Raw genomic sequence first — 16,240 nt, forward strand, 5'->3', positions numbered from 1 at the left:
TTGACAATAATTTTTGGAGCAATCAAAAACTAGAAAGTCTCCATTATCCATCCAAACACTTACTACTCGATAGAGACAAATACACAATCCCATAACAACAATGACTGGAGTATATGCAATTCTCTCGTTTTAGCGTTACCATCTGCCAATGTCAAGCAGAATACCTGATCATAACACAAAAAATGGTTATGCGTGTTTCGTATTTATAGTGCCTTGCCAAAATATTCATCCATGAAAAACTTTTTCATATACTGCCATATTTCAGGCTTCAAATTTATGAAAAAAACAAAACTCAAAATATTTTCCAAGAATCAATAACATGCGAGACACGATTGTGAAAAGAAACCAAATGTATCCAACATTTAATATTGTGGTAAAATATAAAAATTGAAAAGTAAGCGTTGCAAAACTATTGGCAGCCTTTGAGTTATTATCTTGTATAACCTCGTTCTGCTGCGATCACAGCCAGTCTTTTTGGGTATTTAAAGTCATCAGGTTTGCGTATTTTGAAAAATATATATCTGCCCATTCTTCCGTGCAAAACAGCTGAAGTTCCTTAATGTTTGATGGTGATCATTGGTCCTTAGCATTTTCCAGATATTTTCACAATTGCTCTACAGCAGGGGTCGGGAACCTTTGACCCATGAGCTGTATATGACTCTTCTCAAGAGTATATATGGCTCGGAGATAAAACTATACTTATGCAAATGTCATCTGAAGCATCCCAATTATGATAAGTTAGTCAAGTCTTATGTGCGCATAGCTGATGTAGCGCTATTAATATCAATAGTTTGGTCCAGTATAGAAAAAGCATACTCGACACTGCGGGTTACAGTCGAGGTCTCACACCAACAGACCCCGTTTTGGATGTACGTCGTTAAGGAATCTTTTGTATGGTAGCTCATTAAACAATTTAGGTTCCTTGGTGGGACACTTTATGGTAAAAACCCACATGAAAATGCCAGCCAAGCACACAGAGTAATTTGTTTGGGTGAACGAAGGGGATGGGCAGAGCTACGCACAAAGCACACTTCTGTCCCGCACCGTATTCACCGAACGTAAATATGTCAGTATCCTTTTTTGCAGTATTTTGTGACATTTTTACTAAAGAACTCTGCTTGCACCTTGTTTTGAAACCATAATTTATGAAAAATGATAAAGGTGAAAATGAGCCTCAACGATCTTCAGTAATTGCGAGAGGGAGACCATTTTAAACTTGTTCATTTGTTGATATGGGCACACAGGCTCTGTCGTTATTCTTATTTCATAAATTGTATCAAGTGATCTAACGTCACTAAGTGGAAAAAATGTGACTTTGTCTGGAGAGCAGGTTTGGCAGTTTTACCGAAATTTGTCTTAAAATCAATGGTATTACGATTTTTTCTATTATGGCTCTTTGAGTCAAAAAGGTTCCATTGGTCTATAGGATTGAGACTGGGAATTTTAAAACCTTCATATTATTTGTTTCCAACCATTCCATTTTTGATTTTGCCATATGTTTAGGGTCGTTTTCCTGTTGAACCTGTGCACTGTTCTTAGGTCTGTTGCACACTTTAAAAGATTTTCTAAAAGAGTTGCCCTGCATTTGTCCATCTTTCCAAGTACGCTTAAGATCTTCCCAGTACCTGTTAAAGAAACACTATCACAGAGCATGATGCTGCCACCACCATGTTTGACAGTGGGGATGGTATTTTCAGGGTGATGTGCAGTGTTAGAGTGTTAGTTAGTTTAAAGCAGGGTTCCCAAGCCTTTATTAAGCTGAGAGCTACTTTTTGTTTTTAATTAGCAAAAACAGCAGCCAGTTTTATATGCAGTTCTAAAATAACAACTTTTCATGGCATTACTATGTTCTTACTATGTTAGTTATTGTAAGTTTTATGGACTCAGTCAACCATTAAAACATTTTTTTACACAAAAATCACAATGATCCAGCAAAGCTAATGTGGGGCGGGCAACCCAGCTGTCCTGAGCCAAAGTTGGGGACCCCTGATATAAAAAAATGCATTATTTTAAAAATAACGAACTGTCATCCTATGCCATCTCCTCTGCATGTGTTCAGTATGAAAAACGGAAAAAAGCAGAATAAACTTGTCAATGGCATTTTGAACTTTTGTACTTTTTGCAAAACTTAACAAATAACAAACAAACTAAATGACAAAACAGAATTAACCTGCAACATTCCCCGTCAGTTATTGCCAATCTAAGTAAACTTTGTTTACTTAGATTGGCAACTCTGTCAGAAAAATCTTTTAAAAGTGTGCAATGTGACTGGCTGGCAGCCAGTTCAGGGTGTCCCCTGCCCACTGCCCGAGGACAGCTGAGATGGGCTCCAGCACCCCCGCGACCCTACTGAGGATAATGGGTACAGATAATGAATGGATGGGTAGACAGAGGGGCAGAAGTTGTATCACTAACTAGTTTTGATCTTTGCACACACGCAATACACACGGTACAGTATTTCTTGGGATCAATATTGAATATTGTTATGTGATTGAGTAAAACAAGTTTTCTTTCAAAAACTGACCATTTAAGTTACGGTGACCTGTTTCTTTGCTAATATCACCAATATGAAACGGTATCATGGGATTTATGGATGCCACATCTGTGAGGGTATATCAGTACCATGGAAACATCTGCCCAATTTGTCTAACCTGCACGTTCAACTGTCATGACTACTCTACAGCAGGTTCTCAGTGTCGGGATTAATCTCCCTGATCTTTGAATGGGGTCAGGCACTATCATCTACTACCAAAACCTCATTTTGCCTCGTGGATGCATAAAAGTCCCGCCCACTAACCAAAATACTGCAAACTATCCTCGTTGGACTACGTGTCAGAGGGCAGGCCAGAGTTCAGCTTCATTCATTTTCATTATGTTAGAGGAGGGTGTCCAAACTTTTGGAGTCGCGGGCCGCATTAGGTTGAAAAAATTTGCATATGGGCAGGGCTGGAGAAAAAAAAACGCTCATTGATGTGTTTAATTTTTTGTTTATGCTATTAGAAAATTTAAATCTGATACCCTGGCAATACATGAGAAAAAAAGATGACCAAAACCAATCGATTTATTCTCATTTCCATTTACCTGCACACGTTATGTTTCATCTTCTATTTGTTTATAAGGGACCATTTCATCCAATTGGATTCGAAACACTCAAAATATACATATAAATATGTTCATCTACATATAAAAACTTTAATGAGACATAAGAGCAAAGCATTATATCCTTTTTTTCAAGCACTAAATTGATTAATTTGACTTGAAAAACTTAATGAAATAGGGCTACTTCAGTAATGTTTTATCGCATGAAAATTAAAGGTGCAGTACAAAATTTGGAACGTTTCTACTCCCTGGTGACATCTTTTGGCTTAAGTCATCATTGTAGCCACTGTCAAGCACTGTATGTAGCGTGTGCAAGTATGTGCATTTCTTAGATGCGCACGAATGAACTGTTCTTTTTTCATCTTTTGGGGGGTTTAGGTTGTCGTTTGGACAGTATTTTTGTCTTCTCTTACTTTCACCATGTTCAGGGTACACTAATAAATATTCCAGGGACGAGTTTAAAATCCTTCTCCACGACCTGGAAACCCCCTACCCCCCCGTTCCTGCTTCCTAATGTGTCGATCATCCTGAACAGTGTGGCCAAAAGTAAGTTAAAAGGAGATATATAAAGGATCTTTGAACTCAGTTGGGCAATATTAACACATAATTATTAGAGAAAATATTGTAGTTCGGGCAGCACGGCGGCGCAGTGGTTAGCGCGTGTGCGGCACAGTTCTAAGGTCTTGGGAACCTCCTGTGTGGGTTCAAATCCAGCTACCGGACTTAGTGTGCGGAGTTTGTATGTTCTCCCCGTGCTTGCGTGGGTTTCCTCCGGGCACTCCGGTTTCCTCCCACATTCCAAAGCCATGCATTTCAGGTGGATTGGCTGGTCCAAATTGTCCCAAGGTAAGACTGAGCGAGTAAGTTGTCTGTCCCCGTGTGCCCTGCGATTGGCTGGCAAACAGTTTAGGGTGTCCCCTGCCCACTGCCGATGTTTGCTGGGATGGGCTCCAGCACCCCCGTGACCCTACTGAGGATAAGCGGTGCAGCTAATGAGATGAGATGAGATGAATATTGTAGTTCCAGCTTTTTAACAACACCTCAAAGGACACACCCCACGTTTAATATTTTGATAAATAACATTTATTTCAAAAGTTCAGAAAAATGTTGCCATTTATTCCAATGATGGCCATGAGTACAATAAAAATGTTGTTTTTATGGGGGTACACTAAGGGATACAGGTTACGAAATCCAGGTGAGTGCAATTGTATTTCTTTAAAATCTTTTAAATCAAATAACATTGGGATTGGTATTTCCTCAAATAATCTCTGGTTGATAAATAGTAATCAGCATGTACAACTGCAGTGGGTGGTTTAGAGTGGCTTTGGTGACATCCAGTGGACATATATGGAATCTGCACATCATTGTTTAACGGCTTTTTTTCTCATGCTTCTCTCAAGCATCGTCTCCCGAGCCATATTAAATCAGTTGACTGACCTCTGAGTTAGGGTGACAAACAGCTCTTTGGGAAGTCCAGTGGGTGAGGGGAACTGTTGTATGGTTGTCTCATTATTAATAATCTACCTGCCATGTTGGTCGACTGCCACACTATGCAAATCAGTCATAGCATTTTTGGTTTTCCACTTTTTCTGTAGCCTTTGATTGTCTCCTAATTGGGATCAAAACGAAACATCACAGGCACACTCGTAATTGCCGTTTTGTGGCCAAAATACACATAAGGGTTTCTTGCAACTACAAAAGGCACAAGCCGTCCAATGGCGAAACAAAATAGGTCTTGTTGGCGTCTGGCACGAGGCAAAGCGCTTTTAATAGAGTCAAGCTCGCTGCTGTGTGTTTGGGACCATCTGTCTGCTCTATTGTGTTACTCTTCAGGGGGCAAGCTGAGTGACAGCTGAGGAGTGGGGTCCTAAGAAGACCACAGCCAGGCTATTTTTCCCCTGGTCTTCCTTCTGTTTTTTAACTCATTGGATATAGTTTTTCTCAACATTAACTTATTTATAACAAATATTTCTCTCAAATGGGAAGCCCGGGCTCCAGCCAAGGTTTGCCATAAGCAAGGAACATTTCCAAAGAAACTAATTTCCATAAGAAAAAAAAGCATGTTTTTAGTCTTTAACAATGTTTAGTAGACAACAGATTATATTTACTTTTCTTAAACATTTACCTAAAACGTTTTTTTTTAAAATTATTTATTTATTTATGTATTTATTTATTTGCATTTGTGACATCTCCATTATCCAAGCAATGCTTTCTATAAACACAAGCACATTTTATTCCAGAAAAAAAAGTGTTATGCAAGAACGGTGCATGAATTTTTCATCACCGATGTTTCCGTCTATGTGATCACACGATTTCCTTCACTCTGGGCCGCCTACACATTCTCAATGGTTGTATAGAGAAAGCAAATCAACAGGAAGAAGTGGGGGCTCATTGATGTGTGGACAAAGATCTGATCAAAATATTTCATGACATTTAGTGGTGATTATTTATATCAAAATTCTTCCCAGGAGCTTGATACTTATTGATCAGATGAGCCAAAGCCTTTAGATAACTTTTATTTTTAATGAAACAAAAATAATACCAGGGATGTGATTTGACCAAAGTGAAATTATCTGAAAATTAGCGGGGGGGGGGGTGATTGCTAGCTGGGGGGGGGGGGGGGAAACCAGGTAGGACCAGGGCAGTGCCCTGGTGGGGGGAAAAGTGGGGCGAAGCCCCCCCCCGGAGCTCATGGGTTTTTTTAAGTACTTTCAATGCACTCAGATGACAAAGAAATAGACAAGACAACAGCATAAATTTTCAATGTATATTGAACTATCCCATATAAAATTACAGTTTAAGTCAACTCAAAATCAGTCACATTAAAAAACATTTCCCCAACGCCACTATCTTAATTGTAAAGAAGATGGTTCCAGTGGCAAGGGAGACCCTAGACGACCGGCATCTTTCTACAACTGCAGGCGGCTAACGGGATCCAGGTCTGTAGGAAACCGCCTCAAAGCGTGCCGCCACCAGCTTTTGGGATCACTCTTAGTCTGGACTCTACCCTTCGACCTGTTCGGCTTGGGTAACCCTACCAGGAGTACGAGACTCCCGCCGACATAGCTCTGGGGGTCATGGAGACGCGCAAAGTGCCCCACCACGATAAGGTGGTGATCCGTCGGGACACAGCTAAATCCATTCACATGACCCAAACACTACTTCCTCCTAGACTTCATTGCTTTGGAATGGGTCTTTCTAGCCTGCTTCTGTGCAGCTTTGATGGTTCTTCTTGAGGCAGCCTTGCTCATTTGGGTGTCCTGTTTCACAGCAAGTTCTGTTCGTTTTGCAGACAACATAGCTGCTTCTGCATCCTTCTCCTCCCTGTACCTTTTGGAGGATGTCCTCAGATTTAGGCACAGTATGGACTGCACAGGATCCATCAGAATGTCTTTCCTTCCAAAATGGCTGACAGAGGTGGTATTTCTTGCTCTTAGGGCATATTTTACAGTCTGGATAGAACTGTATGTGGCTATGTCCATTCTGCATGCTTTGGGGTTCAGGACATCACCCATGACACTAAAAGCCCCCTCTACTTGCGGCCCATGGAAGCAACTCATGAGAGCCTTCACCATCTTGGCCAGGGTTGGGTATCTTCCAACAGCAAAGACTTGGGCCCACCAACGATCCAGTGCAATTGCCTTCCCCTCTGAGTCCAAAGGTGTTGGCAACTCACTGTCCAACTGGTATTCTCTCACCTCGAGATCATAGTTCCCCAGCTCTGACTCATCAAGGACATTGGTGACCAACGACGACAGCTTCTTCAGTTGGTTTAAAGTTGAGCTGTGTCCTCTGGCAAGTGGGTCAATGGCAGAGGCTGCTCTCAGAAGCTTGCTGTTCATGGGCAACTTTTTCTGAAGGTACAGACCACATGCCAGATATGCTGCCTTGGCTTTGGCTTTGAACTTGAACACAACTGACGACTTGTTAGAAGAATCCATCAGTTTGCTGGTGACACCACCATAGAAAATATCATTTTCTCGGAGTTGGTTGGCTTTGTTGTTCAGTTCAATTTCTGTCAGTTTACAGCCTTGAAGGGACTCTGGCTTTAGGAAACAGGACAAGAACTTCTTGAAGAAGGACACTTGCTTGTCGTTCAGCTTGTGGATCATTGGCGTTTTCGTCTCAAAGGTGATCACATAGTTCTTCAGCAAGGGCAGAACTGCTGTGTACAGGTTGAGGGTGAGAAGCGTATCCAATCTTGTGAAGAATATCTTCTCATAGATCCTCTGCTTCCTCTTCCTTCCTTCCTCAGTCATGTTCTTTTGGCCTAAAGCTGATTGTATGTCTTTGAGTTTGGCTTTGACTTCTCTTGAAAGATCCTTCTTGTGGTAGATGGCCATGATGGTGGGAAGATAGAGTTCTTTATCTCCTCTGCCAAGAAATGCATAGTAGAAGATGGTAAAGACATCCATGAGGCGTAAGGTGGACATTGAAACATTATAGTTTGAAAGCCATCGATGGCTGACAAATCTCTCTGGCATGGTGAAGGTGATGCCTGTCAGAAAGCAAATTTCTTGAAGAGCTTCCTTCAGATCGGTTGACCACTTGAAATCGTTGAAGAGATCATTATGGAGTCCTTCAATCTTGTACTCAAATGGCTTGCAAAAATGCTTAGAGGCGTTGTGGATGTGGTGGCAGGTATCCCCATCTATGTCAAGGAGATGTGGTGCTGGTCCCTCTCGCAAACGCGTCTCAACTCCAGATTTGGAACCCCGCATCACTGCACATGAGTCCATCAACACAGACACCAAATTGCTCCAGGGAATATTGTTCTTGGTCATGAGGGCTGAGAGTTCATCAAAGAGAGATTTGCCGTCAACTTTAACAACACTCAAAGATGCTAAATGTTCCACCACAACAGACTTTGTCGACGGGGAGAAATAGCTGACGAGAACACACAGGACACGGTGTAGATTGTTGCTGGTGGACTCATCAATGTTCATTGAAAAGTGGGAGGATCTTAAGTTTGTTAAAGTCTCATCAAGCATAGTATGGGCAAGGCCATACTTTGTTTTGTAGGATGCACTGGTTCTATCCATGGACAGTCCATTCAGAGCTTTTGGATCCCTTGCCAGTTCCTTTGACAGTGTGATGAGCTTTGGGGCCATGGTGAACGGAAGAGAATTTTCGGCCAGCACTCCCAACAGCATTGCCTGAAGAATAAAAGAAATTTAACAATAATCAGTAAACAATTAAATAATTTAAATAATTATTTGAATTATAATCCAAAATGTCATGCGACCAAAGTAAATAAAAAAGGATTTAGTCTAAACTTTCATGCACATTCACATGTCAGAGTATTTATTATGGTGACAAAAAAATGTTGAAAATTAGCTACAAACCATTGGAAATAATATTTACCATGCAATAAATCATTTAATCAATCATTCTTAATACATAATGGATAACAAAAACATAAAATACCTCATGCAGCAAGCTCTGATAAAAACACAATCATGCATTCGACTAAGATCATCTCTGTAACTGCATACATCAAGACACTCAACATCTTGAAACCTAAAAAGTGCAAACATGCAGCATTCATTTGAGTTTGTGTCAATGATTAACCATGTTATTAATATTAAGTAAATTATGTACCATAATAATATCGTGGCCATTAAGAAAATCAATGGTAGAATATCATACAAGTACTTAATTTAAAAAATATAAATACTGACAATAGTTTTGATTACTATTAGGCTTAATAATATTTTTAAATTTCCTAAATCATATTTTAAATGTAATAATTTATTTCTTTAATAGCAGCGTATCCAAGTATTTGATAAATGAAAGTACAATAAGTATAGGCCCTACAGTAAAGTGTTGGTGTAATGTACACATGAAAATCTATTATTGTAATTGTTAAATATTTATGGCCATTTTTATTACGTTATAATATTTTCGAAAAAAATGGGAAAACTGTCAAATAAATTTGAAAAGTTTACCACCTACCTCAAAATTCACGACTCTATCAGCAACTGGTACAGGTTGTTGGGGTGGATCACGTCTCTTTATTACCGCTTCCGATTGTGATGTCAATAAGGGATGGAGGCCGTAAAGTTTTGGAGTTTTCGTTTGGGCACCGAAACTTCCAGCGATGGAATAATTTGTCGTTCTTGACTGGAGTTCTTTCACGTGTTTTTTGCTCTTTGCGTGACTTTCAAGAGCTTTGAAACCTCTCCCACCATAGTCGATGGTATCATGACACCAAATGCAAAGTGCTTTCCCGGCACGATCGATCTTCCGAATAAAGTCATTGAACAAATTCGTCACAGTCTTCTTTCCAACATTCGTAGATAATTCCTTCTCCAACCAGTCCCATCGAAACTTGTTTTTTACAATCTTATCAATTTCTTTAGCTCGCGGAGCATCTTTGCGTTCGATCACGGACATCTTTCTTTAAACACCCGGCAAAAACGTGTGAGAAATGAACAATGGCACACTCCTATAACAAGCGCGTTTATTGGTCAACACGAGACTTCAACCAATCGCAAGTACGTTTCATTTCAGTTACGGAAACACTCAAATGGCATGCTGTCGAGACGAAATCGTTTTTTTTTACCAATTAAAACACCGGAAATTTTAAAATTTTATTTTTGGAGATAAAAAAAGCGGAATTCCGCGAATTAGCGGAAAAATCACATCCCTGTAATACATATTTTTATGTTTTGGTACTCGGGGAGAATGCTCATGAAAACATATGTTATGGAACTGAATTAGTCAAGATGTGTTCACGAGGAGTGCTTTACAAACTTATTTGGCAGTATTACTTGTATAGAAATTATTTTGGCCACCCCAGCCTAATGTATGAAATAATTTACTATAGATTAATTACTACAAGATGTGACTTTTTTTTGCAGCATTTTAAACACTGCAGCTTTAATTACAGAGTGTCTTATTCTTTGTTTTTTTTTTTGTGGAGGCACTGAAGAAAACGCCGAGCTGCTCTTTTCTACAACACTTGCGCTCTAAATACAAAACACCTCGGTGTCACACATTAATGAAACCCTTTGAGAGATATTAGTCCATGTTTTTCCAGCATTATTCACATAATTCATAACAGGAGTAAAACTGGAGGTTTGACAGTACTTCATTCAAAATTTGCAACATATTTCACAACATTTTAATTTTTTCACCCACAGATAAGGTTCTTACCTTACCTGGAAACTATCTATTAAAAACGCGACACCTCTCTTTCCATATCATCGCATCTGTGTCAGGTCGATGAAAAGTCCTTTAATCCTCAGGGAACAATGAGAAGAGAATGCAATTTGGTCCGTCAGCGTGGCAACTACAAATGACAACAGCACAAAAGCTATGTCTAGGGTACAATCTAGGGCTATTCTCCACAGTATGGTTTCCTGGATCTGATGTCTAGAAATATAGGGTTTATATTTTACGTGGCGCAGCCTTTGCTTATTTCTCACCAGCATGGAAACATCTCCCCACATTATTGTTCTATGTTAAGTCTCTTTGACGTGTTTATCTCCACGTACAATCGTGTTTTTAAAAAAATTCCGATGTTGTGATCGATAAAAATGAAGACAATTCTAATTCTATTTGCTTAGGTCTGTTTATGTTTCTCCTTTTTATTAAATTGGTCATATTATCAGATTCTTTTTGAATCACTTCTTGAGTTGAAGTTGTCAAATCCCCCCACTTTCAGTTACCTGAGTTGTTGGTCAGGGATCAGTTCAGTTCTACTCAAGTCATAATAAATTTTTTTGGAGTGAAGCCGAACCCAAACAACGTTTTTTTGTCCGATTCAAAACCCACTGGATATTTTGTCCACTATGTTTTTTTGTTCAACTATATTCCGCAAGTATTGTGTTGCCATGTCTCTTTTTTAAACAAACCCCACTTTAGATTCCCCTTAGCAACGTTTCATCCTGTGATTCAGAGGAATAGTTTCTCCATGTTTACTTTTCTGTTGATGTTAAATGTGTGCGCCAACGATGGATTGATTGAGGAGGATATTGTCTGACATGATTAAAAATTCCTTTTCAACGCGCACTTTGCAATAAAAACTGGACACTGTGTTGATGGGTCAACCAACGCTGTTGCTGACTGATTTATTTCAAACTGGAAAAATATTTTCTGGGCTCTTTGAGAGCAGCTGGGACGAATGGTGCAGATAGATTACACGGACAAGAAAGAACAATACCCATCTGTGTGAAAAACGATGAATTTAATTTATGTTTTTAGATTTATCTTTAGTGACTTTTAATATTTTCATTTCAGAACGTGTTCGTTTTGTGATTTTTTTTTTGCAGTAAAGCGCACAATAAGTATTGTGACATAGATTATGCATTACGGTGTGGCATGCTGGGTGCACGGCAGCAGACAGAAAAACACTTCAGAGGGTCATAGCCTAGATGGTAAGGCGCCCGCTTTGAGACTGGGAGGTTCGGGTTCGCGCCCCGGCCGAGTCATTCCTAAGACTTAAAAAGTGGTCGGCGGCGCCCTCTCTTGGCTGCGGCTGCATCGGGTCAGATGCAATCGACATTTCGTTCTGTGTACATTGTTACACAGAATGACAATACAGGGAAATTATTATTATTATTATTATTATTAACACAGCCCAGAGAATCGTTGGTTGCTCTCTACCCAGTCTGGAGGACATTGCCTGCTCTCGCTACCTCAGCAGAGCAGAAAACATCATCAAGCACTTATCTCACCCCGGCCACCACATCTTTGACCTGCTGCCTTCCAGCAGACGCTACAGGTCACAAAAAACAAAAACAAACAGACTCAGAGCCAGTTTCTTCCCCAGAGTATTACCACCCTTAACACACACCGCACAAAAAACTGAAACTCTTGCAAACACACTACCTCATACAGATGTAAAATTGTATTCATGCCTATGCTCACTTTGCACAATGTTGCCTATTTTTGCACTACCGCATATTGCACTAATACGATCCCAAAACTGTATGTAACATCCTACATGCCCACATTTCTTGTGTAAATGATGTGTAAATTATAACCTTTATCTCCTTTGTTCCTTTATCTTCTCTGTTTTCTTTTATCCTCACTGTTAAATGTGATACTGGAGTGCCACGTTGTCACAATATGTTCAACCCATTTTGTAACAATGACAATAAAGGTATATTCTATTCTATTCTATTCTATTCTATTCTATTCTATTCTAATAAGACTACACATGTTGAGCAGGAACAGCACGGCGGCTGAATTCTGATTTCATGAGATGGAACCTTCCTGTGTGGAGTTTGCATGTTCTCCCCGTGCTTGTGTGGGTTTGCTCCGACACTTGGGTTTCCCCCACATTCCAAAATTATGCATGTCAGGTTAATTTGCCGGTCCAAATTGTCCCTAGGTCTGAATGAGCATGTGAGTTGTCTGTCCCTGTGTGCCCTGCAACCAGTTCAGTGTGTCCCCTGCCCAATGCCTGAAGATAGCTGGGACGGGCTTTTTATTTATTTTTTGGGTAAATATTCCCATCCTATTTTCCTAAAATTAATACCTTTAAAAACTGTACAAACCATATGATAACGTAAAAGGTAACATTCAAAAGTCACAGCAGGAAGTTTGAAAGAATTATCCAAATTTCAGCTTCGCGATGTTTACCAACTGGAACGAAAGTGATTTTTTTTTTTGACTTGTATTTAAAGTAGTGAAGCCAGACCAGTGAAGAAGCACTGCACTAAAGTATAGAGGTGGAATGAAAAAAAAACAAGTTCAGGAAGTTTTCACTCCTTTCTTCCTTGTGTGCCCCTGGCCTCAGCGACTTCAAGTCAGCCAATGAAATAAGCCAGGCACAGCAAGATAATCAGCTACTAATAAGAGGTTCTATTGAAAGCAGCTTTTTTGCTCCGATACTGAACGCTGGAAAAGGAACGCGCATATGCTCCTGCCTGAAGAATCAAAAGAACGTCAACTTCAAAAACATAGCTGCAAAGTTGGGGCAGGTGTAATTATGGTGTATGATGACAAACTTAAAAAGAGCAGTTCTTGCGAGTTTATTCACAGTAACCCTGAGCTCACAATAGATCTATTCCCTTCCCGATGAGAATATTTCCTTACTAATTGGTTGGAAAGGTTCAGGTAAAGTAAATTGGTAATTAGCTCATTTAATGCACTCATGTAAAAATATATTTGCAAATGCATTGTCCCCAAGGGCCAAAATATAAAAATATGTTTTATTTTTTAAATATATTATAAAGGGCTTGGCGCTGCTCATCTGTAGCTATCAAGCCTCCGGGAATGATTTCAGTATGATGAATCAGCAGTAGATGGCTTAGATGGCATGCTGGGTGCACAGCAGCAGACAGGAAAACACTTCAGAGGATCATCAACACAGCCCAGAGAATCATTGGTTGCTCTCTACCCAGTCTGGAGGACATGTCCTGCTCTCGCTACCTCAGCATAGCAGAAAACATCATCAAGGACTTTTCTCACCCCGGTCTACCACCTCTTTGACCAGCTGCCTTCCGGCAGACGCTACAGGTCACACAAAACAAAAACAAACAGACTCAGAGATAGTTTCTTCCCCAGAGAAATGAAATGAAATGAAATAATCTGCATTTATATAGCGCTTTTCAAGTCAATGACTTCCCAAAGCGCTTTACAATGTGCTCCACATTTCCCAATAGCGGCCTTGTATTGCAGCCATGTAAGACGCTAACCTGCTTATTGGGGGTATTTAGGGGTTCAGTGTCTTACCCAAGGACACTTCGGCATGTAACACGGACAAGCCGGGATTCAAACTGGGATTCCTTGGTCCCAAGACGAGCGCTCCACCTCCTGAGCTACTGCCGCCCCAACATCACCACCCTTAACACACACCGCACAAAAAACTGAAACTCTTGCAAACACACTACCTCATACAGATGTAAAATTGTATTCATGCCTATGCTCATTCATTGCCTATTTTTTGCACTACCGCATATTGCACTCATACTATCCCCTAACTGTATGTAACATCCTACATGCCGACACTTACTTGTGTAAATATTCTGTAAATTATAACTTTTATCTTCTTTGTTCCTTTATCTTCTTTGTTTTCTTTTATCCTCAATGTTAAATGTGACACTGGAGTGCCACGTCCAATTTCGTTGTTGCAAGATGTTCAACCCATTTTGTAACAACGACAATAAAGGTGTATTCTATTCTATTCTATTCTAGATCGGATCTTTGTCCACACATCGAGGAAGCTGCTTCCTAAATCCAGGAAATGAGTGCGTGAAGGCGTAGTGAAGCATTGTGGTGAGGCAACAAATACCAACAGTTAACTCTTCACCAGAGCTTCCTTTCAAAAACGATGTCAAAGTTCTATGTCTGGTCAGGGAGAGATGACGTTAGACACACGTCCGTAGGACCGCGGTCGCCCGAGGGAGCGGGATTGCATACCTGTCAACCTGTACGTTTTTGCCGTACAAAGTACGTTCTTTATGCATTTTAAGACGTGTACGACGTACAAGAAAAACGCAAATTTGTCAATTATGAGTACCATCCGTTATACACCGACTATCACCAAACGGCAAATTAATCAAGTCAAACGAGTTCGAGTTGAGTAGTGAAAGGAAGGCCGTCTCTTTTTGGAGAACCGGCTTTTTTGGCTCAACTCATTAAGAGAGACGCCTCTCAAACGGCTCACTTGCTTTGATGCATTATATTACGAATCATTATTGTTGTATAAAGAAGTTAAGAAAAAAAGGAATATAAAAGGAGAACATGAAAAAAAAAGGTTTGTGGTTATCCCTATAATCAATATATTACCAACAATAATTTAATGCAGAAAATGAATTAACAATTTGAATAAGAAAATGTATTATTCAACTTAATTATATTTGCATGTATTTTTTCCTTCTACAGTAAACGTCCAAGCTACTTATTTTTTTTTTTTATAATAAACCTCATTCATGTCGAGCAACTCAGTGTCTCACAACAAAATGTTCATTAACAATATGTATGAAACACATGTACAATATAACATGTTAAACTACATAAATAAACACGTTCGAAAAAAAATGGTGTAAGATTTTTTTGTATTTTGTTAGGGAAAATACGACAGTTTGTAAGGGCACGGAGCAGTGGAGCTTGACGGGTATGGGATTGTCATGGTGACCGACATCATGCAATCAATTCACCAGAATAAAAGCTTTGGGTGCTAATAAGTTTTTACAAAGTTCAGTGTTGTTGGAAGAAACTTTTATTTGACAAGTGCCCTTCTAATGTTTATGAACAGCATTGTTTAGATATTCTCAATAAAATAATTATTTCATCCTATTTTAAATGAATCGATACATGGGTGATTGTTTAAACCACTCTTTAAAGTTACTGGAGTCACATTTTTTGTGGTTTTGGATGAGGTTGTCACAAGCCAGAAACAGAGACAGGACCCAATAGCGTCCGTTAAACTCAGTTTTATTGAAATAGAGAGCAATGCTTGCTTCCACGATCAGATGATCGTCGGACACGGGTAGCAGATGGCAGGAAAGCTGAAGTGGCACTTCCGTGTCGAGTGGAGATAGTCGTGGGTGGCAGGGAAGCTGGTCGGTAGCCGGGACAGGGGAGCAATGGCGGTAATCGAGTCCAGAAAAAAGGTCGGCAACAAGCATCAGGCAGGAAACAGGGTAAAACCGGTCGATGGCCGGGACGGAAGAGCAGGGCAGAAACAGGTCCAAAAACAGGTCAGCAACAGGTAACAGGCAACAGAAAACAGAGCAGAAGATTGCCTAGCAAAAGCTTAGGTTCGCAGGACGGTTTGACGGGGGTTTAAAAAGAGGTGCCCCGATTCAGCAATCATGAAAGAGGTGATCTCATCTCCCATCTCATCTCATTAGCCGTACCGCTTATCCTCATTAGGGTCGCGGGGCCACAGGGGAAACCCTGAACTGGTTGCCAGCCAATCGCAGGGCACACAGGGACAGACAACTCATTCGCTCATTCACACCTAGGGACAACTTGGACCGGCCAATTCACCTGAAATGCATGTCTTTGGAATGTGGGAGGAAACCGGAGTGCCCGGAGGAAACCCACGCAAGCATGGGGAGAACATACAAACTCCGCACAAGAAGTCTGGAGCTGGATTTGAACCCACGACAGGTTCCCATGACATGAACTGTGCCGCACAAGCGCTAACCACTGCGCCGCCGTGCTGCCCGAAAGAGGTGAT

At 40.3% G+C, this 16,240-nt stretch overlaps 2 protein-coding genes across 2 annotated transcripts in view; both read right to left on the reverse strand.

Annotated features, from left to right (window-relative positions):
- LOC148355267 (adhesion G protein-coupled receptor D2) overlaps positions 1-16,240 on the reverse strand; it is a 169,150-nt gene that overhangs the window by 29,617 nt on the left and 123,293 nt on the right. The gene's annotated exons all lie outside the window — the stretch shown is intronic.
- On the reverse strand, positions 5,737-9,680 carry LOC148355268 (uncharacterized). Its single transcript, XM_088349873.1, has 2 exons — positions 9,055-9,680; positions 5,737-8,255 (listed from the first exon to the last, which is right to left on the reverse strand). The coding sequence occupies exons 1-2, from the start codon at positions 9,493-9,495 to the stop codon at positions 6,258-6,260; spliced, it is 2,439 nt and encodes an 812-aa protein (XP_088205999.1). The 5' UTR covers positions 9,496-9,680; the 3' UTR covers positions 5,737-6,257.

The sequence above is a fragment of the Urocampus carinirostris genome, chromosome 12 (assembly GCF_059441175.1).
Source record: "Urocampus carinirostris isolate Australia breed hairy pipefish chromosome 12, RoL_Ucar_1.0, whole genome shotgun sequence".
Lineage (NCBI taxonomy): Eukaryota > Metazoa > Chordata > Actinopteri > Syngnathiformes > Syngnathidae > Urocampus > Urocampus carinirostris.

What these genes read in the sequence shown, in the direction of transcription:
- LOC148355268 (XM_088349873.1), bottom strand. Translation starts at nt 9,495, where the DNA reads ATGTCCGTGATCGAACGCAAAGATGCTCCGCGAGCTAAAGAAATTGAT. An exon ending in ATAGAGTCGTGAATTTTGAG is followed by an intron (nt 8,256 to 9,054) that starts GTAGGTGGTAAA and finishes TTTATTCTTCAG; the next exon opens with GCAATGCTGTTGGGAGTGCT.